At 40.8% G+C, this 12,246-nt stretch overlaps 1 protein-coding gene across 1 annotated transcript in view; it reads left to right on the top strand.

Annotated features, from left to right (window-relative positions):
- Positions 1–11,693, top strand: part of ankrd50 (ankyrin repeat domain 50) — a 42,662-nt gene extending 30,969 nt beyond the window's left edge. The window contains exons 4-5 of the mRNA XM_080901722.1: positions 6,115–9,659; positions 9,948–11,693. Of these exons, the coding sequence (XP_080757848.1) occupies positions 6,115–9,656 (3,542 nt within the window). The 3' untranslated portion in view covers positions 9,657–9,659; positions 9,948–11,693. The remainder of the gene's footprint in view (positions 1–6,114; positions 9,660–9,947) is intronic.
- The last annotated feature ends 553 nt before the right edge of the window (positions 11,694–12,246 follow it).

Genomic DNA, 12,246 nt, shown 5'->3' with positions numbered 1-12,246 from the left:
GTTCTGGGTCTGAACCATCCACAGAGACACACACACACACACACACACACACACACACACACACACACACACACACACACACACACACACAGTGAACACACACACACAATGCTCAGCTACAGTTTGTGTAACCTACTTAAAATGGTGCAAAATCTAGGCCTTCATGACTGCTGGGTTTTGGAAAGAAAGAAAATGGTTCTTGGAAGGCGTCTGGGTATTTGTAGCCAATGAGAGTTCATGCATTCTTGTGTAGTACTTAATAGTAGTTCCTGTTACACCGCAGTCATCAAATGCAGGTTGGATGACATTCCCCCTGCGGTTGTTTTATTGCTTTATCGGCAGGAGTAGGGCAATAATATTGCCATGACTTCACAGTTGAAGTGATGTCTGCTGATGACTTAAGTAGAAGCTGTAGGCTATCTTTCAGTATGTGACTGAAGGGAGATGTAATTTTGGTGAGCAAAGGCACTTAAGTAGGTCTATTGTTTTATTTCTTGTTGTAGGTTTTTTTGTCTTATCTGAGCAAGTGCTTTATTTCATGGTGGCTGCAGTCAAATTTCGATCTCTTCCCTCCTCCAGCTTTCCTATTCACTGTATCTTCATAATTGGTGTGTCAGCGACCGTGGAATGTAGAAGAAACAGTTTATCATAAACTACGGCACAGAAGCATTTTTCTTCTGTTCCCCAGAGAAAATATTCATGATAGAGCAGCATCTCCAGAATTGGGCTGTAATGCATACTGAATGTTTTTCTTAGTCCCACTGTGAATAGAAGAAATCATCACGGGGAGGAGATAGATAGATAGATAATAGATATAGAGATATATCTCTATATCTATTATCTATCTATAGATATAGAGATATATCGATGGATATAAAAAAACAAAAAAAACAAATGCATTTTGAGGTCTCTTAAAGCATGAAGCATTTTTTGTCTTATTTTTCCCTTTCATGGCCTCTTTCCCCCTTCCAAGCTAGTGGGTTTCCTGTTCCAGCTGGAGCAAACCCAGAATGCCCAAAGAAGGATTTGGTCCAGAAGAAGTAGGAGGACCCATCACTGACATCCGAGCATCAGAAAGTCGCAAGACATAAGCTCTCTGTCGTTAGCGAGAGAGACTGTAAATGTAAATTTGAAACTGTGTGCTTGTGTCAAGTGGAGCACTTGTGATTGTGCACTGGCCTGCAAAGCAGAACAGTAGAAGAGAAAGGAAGCATGTACACCAGTTAGATTAGCTTTCAAGCTGAGGGAAAAAGAAAACAAACCCCCCACACACTGGACACCTGACATGAAACAAGAGGCTAGACAAAATGAGATATAAGGATGAGTGAGAGATCCTCTGATGATAACATGATGGGCTGAAATTTGATCTTTACTGCTTGAAGTTTCAGCCAGGGGAGTTGTGAGCACACAGAGAGACCAGGAATGCGAATTAGGATCGTGTGGTGCCTTCAGTCAAGTCTGTATCTTTTTGATATAAACCCTGAAGTAACCCCAGAGTCATGATAACAAAGGCCTTTTTAAATGAGTACTTAGCCAAGGTTTGTAAACAAAGAATGAAATAAAGACATCACAACTGCTCTAAGTACTCAGAAACAGAAGTGATTTTTACATGGCTACATCACATGCTTGCCATGAATTTGGCTCTTGTAATGTCAGTGACTCCTCCAGGACTGAAGTAGTGGGAGTTGATACGGGAGGTCATGGAGCTGGAGAGAAGAGGCTGAAGGGAGTGTGGAAAATGTGCACAGTTACTGAAAACAGTGGCATACTAGAAGTGGGTTAGGGCCTTTCAGTGGCTGTAATGATGGGGAACCCTTGTGTTGTCCACGGGTCATTTTTGTCCTCTAAAGAAATCTTTTGCTATCAAAAATGTATTTGTTATTCATCAAATGGGCTGAAAATAACAGAAGTTATTCATTACTATACTATGAATGATTGGAATAAGTTTCAAGTAATTTGATTTATTTATGTGGTTTTTATTGAATTTTATAACGTTGGTGGTCCTCGTGGACAAAAATGACCCCAAAGTACAAAGTGTTGCAAAGAGCCGTATTTTCACACCATACTGTTTTCAAACATCTTTGATCTTGGATCACTGATGTGTGGGGTCAAGCACTGGTCATAACAACCACAACAGGCAGCACAATGAGGAGGCAGGTGCTCTATATTCAATGAAATTTTATTTATACAGCGCCAAATCACAACAACAGCCGCATCAAAGTGTTTCGTATTGTAAGGTAGACTCTACAATAATACATACACAGAAAGTATCCTCAAAAGCCTCCATTGCACTGGAGATTTGCATACTTTGATGAGCATACTTTTTTTTACCATGTTGTGCAAAGCAATGACCAGTAGGACAAAGCACATATTGTCCTCTAGTATAATGAGGAGGGAGAATCAATGTTCAGGAAGATCCAGGGTTAGAAGATATAGAAAATATTGTCAATATTTAGAGCACATGCTACCCTTTCTCTGAAAAAGCACATCAGCCACCTGCAGAAGTGGAAGAAGGCTATGAAGTGAAGAAAAGTGATGAAGAATCTGAACTATGTTCAAGTAGGTTCTCAGGCATCCAGGACATGGTAGTCTGAGGAGCTTGGAGAGAAAGTGACTGGGCTTCTTGAAGTTTCTTGAATTTTCAGAATGTGAAACTGAAATAGAAGATGTGTCAGAGGACTACACATCATCCATTTCAATTATGATGAAGACAAAGAATCAAGCAGGAAAGAGGAATCAGCTGAGACAGAGGAATATTTGCAGTAAGGTGAGGAAACACTGATCTGGTCTTCTAACCTTCCCAGTGACAGACGATGCATGACTCTCTCATGTGCCTCAGAGAAAGATGATCTACCACAGTCCAAGCACATGTGCCTGGTCCCATACTCCTTCAGTGGCTTTTCTACTCGAGTACTGAAAGCATTACACACAGTGTATTCTGCTTGTATTCTGCTTTTTAACGTTCACATGCCAATGGATGCATCAGAGACCAAGTTGGGGTTCAGTAACTTGCCCAAGGACACCTTGGTAAGAACTCCAGACTAGAGCACACAGAGATTGAACCAACAACCATCCAATTAGCAGATGACCTGCTCTACAGCCAACTCAATGATGAACAAGGAGGGACAACAAGAGAGGAAGAAAAATGGACCGAATGCAGCTGTAGGCATATGTGGGTGTGTTGATTCTTACTGCCGTGCATCCAGTAGAGTCGCTATGGCCAGTTTATGACATCCTGAGTCTGGTAGAGAAGTTTTCATGCTGACACAAGATTAATCATAGAAGCACAAAAAGGACATAATTTCTTGATAAAGACACAATAGATGATCGTCGTTCATGACACAAACGTGCTCCCATTTGAGGTGTATGATGTGTGTTGGTGTTGACTTGGAATAAGTATGATTATTTGCTGCCATTAAAAAAATTTAAATGGTTCAAAAAAAAAATTCTCACTAAAGTTCAACATACAGCACTCTCTAGTTATTCAGATAGTCAAAATTATCTAAACAATTAAATATTTAATTTTCTCAATTTGTTTTCGCTAAAAAAACAGGGTTTATTTTTTGTAAAGAAGGTCTGGTGGCCCTAAAATGTAAAATGTTGAGTAAATTTTGTGTTAATGTGTTGGTCTTAAGTAAAACTAAGGTGTAACACTGAATTGATTGACAATTTATACTTTATACTTTAAAAAACAGTCAAATGAAGTGGAGACACTTTTGACCCCTGATGGCTCACATTGTATGCAAATCGGGAGGACATCACAAGGGTTAAAGCTTGTTAAAGTGTAAAGAATTCCCATAACCGCCCCATACATAAACCTGTGTTTACATGTTCATATTTAATATTTTCATAATATTTATTATTTTTTTTATATGGGAGTTTGGTTTTTTCCTTACTCAGGTTTTCATTCTGTCCCAGATTGTAGACTTAATACTACATAATGCTGTATGCAGACAGATGTGGGGAGTGTGTGATTGGCTGTTGAGTCTCTTAGATGTATATATTTTTTTTTTTTTGTTGTAGTTAAGAAGCATTCTTAGTCTCCTCTTTTTCATTTAGATCTACCACAGGCCACCACATCACTAAAGAAATAAAACGATACAGACAAATGTAAAGAACAATGGAACGTGATTTTTTTGTATAATAGATCTCTGGGTGAAATCTTACATGAATCCTATTTCATCCTGTCCTGTCTTAATCCCAGTAACTGTTCACTCCTTAGCATCTCAGTCATAAGATGTTTCATGACACTTAAGTAGTGCCTTTTAAAAAGTAAATACAAAGTAAATATTTGTCTTGTATCACAGATTAAATTCTTTCATTCAGTTTTATTTATACAGTACTGATTAAAACACTCTTCTCAGTGGGCTTTATGTTGTACAGTAAAGACCTTACAATAAAGTGTAACCATTATCCGAAGTGTGAGTGTTTTAATTTCACCAAGTAACCAGTTTTTCACAGGCTGAAATGTGACGAAGGGCCTCAAGGACAGAGTAAAAGGGAATTATTGTGAGATACTGTTTGAAGGAACCTGCTTATCTTAAACCAACACAGAAGCCAGCGATAAAGGGAACCTGTTGCTCCTTCTGTTTACCAGGATCTGCCTGCTTGGGAATTCTTGTTAAAGTCATTAGGTTTGCTATTTGGCCTGGAAGTGTGTGGTTACCGTTGGGCCTACGTGGAATAAGATTTCACTGTCTTTTCTACCCACACAATAGCAGTCGGATGAAGAGAGGACTGCTCCAGGCCTGGTGACAGAATCTGATTCATACTGAGGAGAGATGTTATATAACCAAAGCAATCACATTTCACTATGGAGAATAAAAGTTTTGAACTTGTTAGTAAACCTTTCTAAATGCTCTCTTCTTTTAAGCTGTTTTATCTGAAGATAAAATATCTTTATTTTAATGAATTGATGCTCAGGCTGGCAAAGAAGCACATCAGTTTAGGGAGCGAAAGTGCCAGATAGTTGTTCCCATAGTAGGAGGCTTGTTAGATGTTGGGGAAAAAACAGTATGTCAACAACACTGAGACAGACCCTGGTGACTTTCTTTCCTGTCCTAGTAACCCTGAGAAGCATGGGAACTGTAAATAAAAGTATGCAAAAATGCTCCTACTGCCCTCAAGGCTGCAGACTACACAGACCATGAACAGATTGTTTAAGCATGAAGGAAAGTTCACTTTATGCCCATTAGCAGAGGCCATTATGGAGCCATTTTTCCACATCTCAGAGAGGATTTCCCATTAAAGATCATTCATTAAGTGATTGTGATTATTTTTTCCCCCCAGTAGGATTTCTAAAGGTCAATGTGGGAGCATGTTGCATGATAAGTAAGGCATTGGAGAAATGTTTTACAGACCATTGATGTGTTACAGTCATGCAAATAACGTGTCCCTTGCTCTCTTCCATTTTACAGCAGATATGCTTTAGCTGATTAGTCTCTGCAATTAATGAATGGGCTGAATCACCAATGTAGTGGATTCCAGTGTTGAAATAAATTATGTTTTCTCTCAGGATGTGAGATTTGTTTCTTAAATGGTTATCTGCATTGTTACTTCAAGGCTTTCTAGCTTGTTTTTTTTATTATTATTATTATTACGCTGTATTCATTGTTTCAGCCATGTTTATACTTAAATTATTATACATTTTTCCCTAATGCTGGCACTCTCTATCTAAGCTGAAATAGCTGTTTTAGCCAATACACTAAAGCCACTAATTGACATGATTTTGTTTTTGTTGGTATTTCATGGGCTAAGCTGAGAGTGGACACTCACTGATTGTCTCCGTTTCCAGCAGTTAGAGGGGTTATGCTCTCAATTCCTCTGAAAGGATTTTCTTTAACAACCTGGCTTTACTATTAATTATCTTAAGAACCTTGGGAAATAAGATTGACTTAACCTAATTATCCAAAGGTACATGATCAGTGACTAAGTACAGGGCAGGATCTCAAGGTCAGACATGACCAGTGTGGGGAGAATAACTCTACTCATCATTAGCAAATAATGCAGCAAAGGTCATTCTTGAATTAATCTTTTGGATCTTTTAATATACTGAGTAAGTTATTAGCTCAATTTGCCATCAGTCTCATCTTATGTCCTTCCCTTCTGTTTCAGGATTCCGCAAAATCAGCCTTGATGATCTGCGTAAGGCCTACATCGTCAAGGACGTGCAACAGTACATCCTTCACAGGCTGGATCAGGAGGAGGCCCTGAGGCAGCATCTAACCAAGGAGACAGCTGAGATGCTTAACCAACTTCACATCAAGAGCAGTGGTTGTTTCCTTTACCTGGAACGTGTCCTGGATGGTGTGGTGGAAAACTTTATCATGCTTCGTGAGATCCGCGACATCCCGGGCACTCTTAATGGCCTCTACCTGTGGCTCTGCCAGAGACTGTTTGTCAGAAAACAGTTTGCCAAAGTACAACCAATTCTTAATGTAATCCTTGCAACTTGTAGGCCACTCACAGTCAAAGAACTGTACCATGCAGTCTGGACCAAAAACATGACACTGACCATGGAAGAGTTTCAGAAAAAGATGGACATTCTCTCCAAATTATTGGTCGATGGCCTTGGGAGCACTAAAATCCTCTTTCACTACAGTTTTGCAGAGTGGCTACTAGATGTTAAGCACTGCACCCAAAAGTACTTGTGCAATGCAGCAGAGGGACATAGGATGTTGGCAATGAGTTATACTTGCCGGGCAAAGCAGCTCAAGCCGCTTGAGGTGCAGGAATTTGCATTGCATCTTGTGAACTCCAATCTACAGATTGAAGCATTTAATCTGGCTCTTTGGATGGTTTGGAATGGAACTCCTGCTAAAGACTCTTTGAGCACCTCCATACCAAAGGAACAGGAGGTTCTGCAGCTACTGGTCAAAGCTGGTGCACACGTAAACAATGAGGATGATCATGCTTCATGTATTGTACAACAGGCCCTAGAAAGAGAGGATTCGATAAGGACACTACTTGACAATGGGGCATCTGTAAACCAGTGTGACTCCGGTGGAAAAACTCTGCTGAGTAATGCTGCATACAGCGGAAACCTTGATGTTGTCAACTTGCTTATATCTAGAGGGGCAAACATGGAGCTAGAAGATAACAATGGACAGACGGCACTTACCCTTGCTGCAAGGCAGGGCCATACTAAAGTGGTCAACTGCCTTATTGGCTGTGAGGCCAACATAAACCATACAGATCACGATGGGTGGACTGCTCTCCGTTCAGCAGCATGGGGTGGACATTCAGAAGTTGTGTCTGCTCTGCTTTATGCTGGTGCCAAAGTGGACTGTGCTGATGCCGATGGCAGAACTGCTTTAAGAGCTGCTGCTTGGGGAGGTCATGAAGACATTGTGTTGAACCTTCTTCAACATGGCGCTGAGGTCAACAAAGCAGACAATGAAGGAAGAACAGCTCTTATTGCTGCAGCCTATATGGGACACAGAGAAATTGTTGAGCACCTGTTGGACCATGGAGCCGAAGTTAATCATGAAGACGTTGATGGAAGGACTGCCCTTTCAGTCGCTGCTCTCTGTGTTCCTGCAAGTAAAGGCCATGCATCTGTTGTGAGCCTTTTGATCGACAGGGGTGCAGAGGTCGACCACTGTGACAAAGACTGCATGACTCCTCTCCTCGTGGCTGGCTATGAAGGACATGTAGATGTAGTTGACTTGCTTTTAGAAGGCGGGGCTGATGTGGATCATACAGACAACAATGGCCGCACCCCTCTTCTGGCTGCTGCATCAATGGGCCATGCATCTGTAGTCAACACACTACTTTTTTGGGGGGCTGCTGTTGATAGTATTGACAGTGAGGGAAGGACTGTGCTGAGCATTGCATCTGCTCAGGGTAATGTGGAGGTGGTCAGAACTCTGCTGGACAGAGGTCTTGATGAGAATCACAGGGATGATGCAGGCTGGACCCCGCTTCACATGGCTTCATTTGAGGGCCACCGGCAAGTTTGCGATGCCCTTATTGAACAAGGTGCTCGTTGCACAGAGGTAGATAATGATGGTCGAATACCGCTGATATTAGCTGCACAAGAGGGACATTATGACTGTGTGCAAATTCTTCTGGAACACAAGTCATGCAGTGACCAGAGGGGATATGATGGGAGGAATGCTCTCAGGGTAGCTGCATTAGAAGGTCACAGGGAGATTGTTGAACTGCTGCTGAGCCACGGTGCTGATATAGATTACAAAGATGCAGACGGACGCCCGACGCTTTACATACTAGCACTTGAAAATCAGCTGGCCATGACAGAATATTTCCTTGAAAATGGCGCAAATGTGGAAGCTTGTGACACTGAGGGCAGAACGGCCCTGCATGTATCCTGCTGGCAAGGGCATATTGAAATGGTGAGGCTGCTGATTAACTACCATGCTGATGTGAATGCCTGTGACAATGAAAAAAGATCTGCCCTCCAGTCTGCTGCATGGCAAGGCCATACAAAAGTCGTGCAGTTTTTGATAGAGAATGGCACACATGTAGATCACACATGCAATCAGGGAGCAACGGCACTAGGCATAGCTGCCCAGGAGGGTCACATCGATGTTGTACAAATACTTCTTGAAAACGGTGCTGACCCCAACCACGCTGATCAGTTTGGAAGAACGGCAATGAGAGTAGCAGCAAAAGGTGGCCATTCAATGATTATAAAACTTCTAGAAAAATATGGAGCTACAACTCTAAATGGCTGCAACCCCTCCCCAGTGCATACCATGGAAGAAAAAACACCATTGGCAGTGACTGGTAAAATGCAGTCCCTCACCATCAAATCAAGTAGTTCTGGCAGCACTGGGGCAGGAGATGTGCAGTCATCTGGACGAGGTCTACAGAACGGGCCTGTTCATGCCTTCAGTTCACCGTCAGAGTCTCCTGATTCCACTGTAGATAGACAGAAATCCTCCCTGTCAAATAATTCTCTCAAGAGTTCAAAAAACTCCTCTTTGAGAACCACATCATCTACAGCCACAGCACAGACAGTGCCCATTGACAGTTTTCACGGACTGACATTTACAGAACAGATTCAGCAGCACTCACTGCCCCGCAGCCGGAGCAGACAGTCTATTGTATCTCCGTCCTCTACGACAAAGTCCATTAGTCAGCAGCCATCATCCCCATCCAGTGACTTTGACTGGTCTCAGCTGAAATCCGGTCTTAAATCAACAAAGGGAACTAAAACTGGAAATAGCACAGCAAACAGCAAAACAACACTGGGAGACAAGAAGAAAATCAAGAACAGTGGCTCAACCCAAGGTCAGGTTCTGGAGTATGAGATGACCCAGTTTGACAAGAGAATTGCCATTAATAAATCGGTAGCTAACATCGCAGTGAAAGATCCTCATTGTAAGATCATGATTGGTGGTTCAGTTCAGCAGGAAAGGGGACAGTGCCAGGATCAGTTTTTCATACAGCAGCAAAGCTGTTCTGAGAAGAAGAGGAATGGGATAATGACAAACCCCAACTATCATCTACAGGGTAATCAGGTTTTCTTGGGTAGGGTATCAGTTCCACGGACTGTTCAAAACAGGGGCCACCAGGATGTTCTAGAGAACTATCCCATAGGGGAAACGGAGCTAAGCCTTAAACAAGCCCTGAAACTGCAGATTGAAGGATCAGACCATGGGTTTAACTACAAAAAGGAGACTCCATTATAGCTGGTAAGAGAGAGTTTGTTTTTGTTTTGTTTTTTTAATATTCCAGCATGTGATTTTAATGTAATACAGCAACCATGTGTTTATATGTTGAAATCAAGAAAAGGTGAGGGCACATAGCAAACAACACATGCTTTTGGCTTGTCTAAGGACTAATAAAGGAGCAAAAAATGGGCACATAGATGATACCGGAATGCACTGAATAGAACCACCATTAGTTTTATTTAATCAGACTTGCGTGAAGAAAGCCTCCCAAGCAAAACATTAACCCAAATCATTCCTGTGCCATTTCAGATGTCTTGAATGCCATTCGTCATGCAGACGGCGGAGGGAATGTGCCAAAGCAACTGTTTTCATCTGCATTTAAAAAAAAAACAAAAAAAAAAAAAACACTTTTTTTTTTTTAAACTTTTCATCAGTGGGAGACCTCAAAATGTTACCTAGGGAAGATTGTTTTCTGCCTAAGGCTTATGTGAACTGATACTTCAATGTGCCTACATCTGTTACAGCCTTCTCCATGTATCCATGCAAACTATCATCTTAATTTAATGTAATGCTATTTAATAAACAGTGTATGCACTTTTAAGAGTAAAATGACAGACATGCATTTGTTCTAGTCACTCGTATCCCATCCATGTTTTATCTAAGTAACTGTTTGAGAAAACGTACCAATGCTTTTTCCTGTTATTTTATATTAATGTTTGTTCTACTTTTTAAACACTGACAACAATGTACTGCGAGTACAATGTAACAAAACAGAGGACATAACAGTAACTGATGCCATGGTATGAAGTAAGCGCATTGATAGTCTGCCTTTCTAGAGACCCCAAATAATCTGTGTTAACTTTGAGCAGCGTGTTAAACTTACTTTGTGTGTGATGTGTCAATAGCTATTTTCATCACAAGTATATAAAAGTGTATTTATTTTTGGGGGAAAAAAAGCCACTTTTTGGTTTTGCATTACATTCTATCATGGTGCTGTGTTTTCAGACGTTGCCTGCAGTCATTTTGAACTCCCAATTTGTTGGCTATGTAAGTTTGTGCATTATTAAAATATCTAAGAAAGAGGGAGGTTCATCGAAAATGTAAACAAAAATAATAATAATTTTGTCCCTATGGGATTTTTTTTTTTTTTTTTTGGTTGTTGTTGTTGTGAGTCCTGTTTTGTGTGCATTTAAAAAAAATATTTAAATAATCCATTTTGGTGCTAAAAGCAGCAATGTCAAGTGATTAAAAATACATTTGTCAGCACAGTTACATGTATAACCTACTGCATCGCAAGAAACAAAATCCAAGCTTTGTTTCCGTATCGTCATGTGGTTCATTTTCAGTTAATTCCTGGCTGGATTTTTCAGGGGCATGACACAGACTCAGAAAGGCTTCAGCCATTAAGACAACTACTAGCTGTTAGTGACATTGTCTGTAATGCAAAGTTGTAAAGCCAAAGTTGAATGGGTATATTCTAACCCGCCTCCTCCCTGTGAGACACTGAGGATCAGTTGGACACGACTTACCCCTGTGGGAGACTGAGGGGAGGAGGTGCTCAGCTGTGACACTGAGGGAACTGAAACATCTGTTTCTTATGAATTCCATAGAGCTGCGTTAGTGTTTACAGGCTGTGTCATATTTTTTTGCAGGCTTTTCATAATGTTAACGGTGAGATATATTGCCAAGAACTGGGATCGAGGAGTAGAAGCCTATCGCATGCACGAACACTTATAAGCCCTAGTGAAAGCTCTCAGCTCTTCAGTACTACAGTAGCTCAAATGTATGCCATGAAGGGACGGTAGAAGGATTCTAAGCAGGACCGGGTTTAGAAACAGTGTTGGAAAAACATACTGTATAGTCTTATTAAGCAGTTATCTTGTTTGTCTTGACTGTGTTTTGTCTGCCATCTTTGATTTGACTGTCAGTGATTGGATTGTAAATAGCTTCCAATGTACATTCAACTTTCATTTAAAAAGAATTCCTGTATTCTATGAAGTGGAATTTTCTGATGTATATTAAAGTGCTTAATAAACATATTTGCTTTACTGCTGAAACAGACATTTTTGCTTATTTCATTTCGCATCCTTTTATAGTAACAGTGCCAGATAGTTGAGGCCAGTATGCTGACAGAAATGATTGTGTTGGCCGTTAATGGTCCAAAACAAGATGGATAATAAAAAAGCCACCAAAGGAAAGAGATTTGATTTATGGGGATGTACCAAAACCTGAAAAATCTGCACCATGCGTATATTTTTGTACTTGTATTCTTTTGACAGCTTTTTCCTCTCTCCCTTTCTCTCTCTCTCTTGTATTGGAGCTGTGAAACTACAGCATGTGCTGTTAATACCTACTTCACTGTTGGTCATTTGATATAGAGGGCCAAACCAGGACACTGCAGGCATCGCAACACATGGATCACGCTGAAGTGGAGCAGACAAGTGTGCCAAGTGCTATCGCGGCCTCCCCCTCTCCTGCATTTCACTCTGTTCATTTGAGTTAAAAGCAAACTGAAAGAGAGCTCTAACAGAAGTAGCTGAAAGATTTGATTTAATAGCATTTTTATTTAATCTTACGCAGTTTCACAATAAAGAAACTGGGTGCTTTT

Source organism: Rhamphochromis sp. 'chilingali' (assembly GCF_963969265.1).
Source record: "Rhamphochromis sp. 'chilingali' genome assembly, chromosome: 13".
NCBI classification, from domain to species: Eukaryota; Metazoa; Chordata; class Actinopteri; order Cichliformes; family Cichlidae; genus Rhamphochromis; species Rhamphochromis sp. 'chilingali'.
This window is presented reverse-complemented; position numbering and strand designations above follow the sequence as displayed.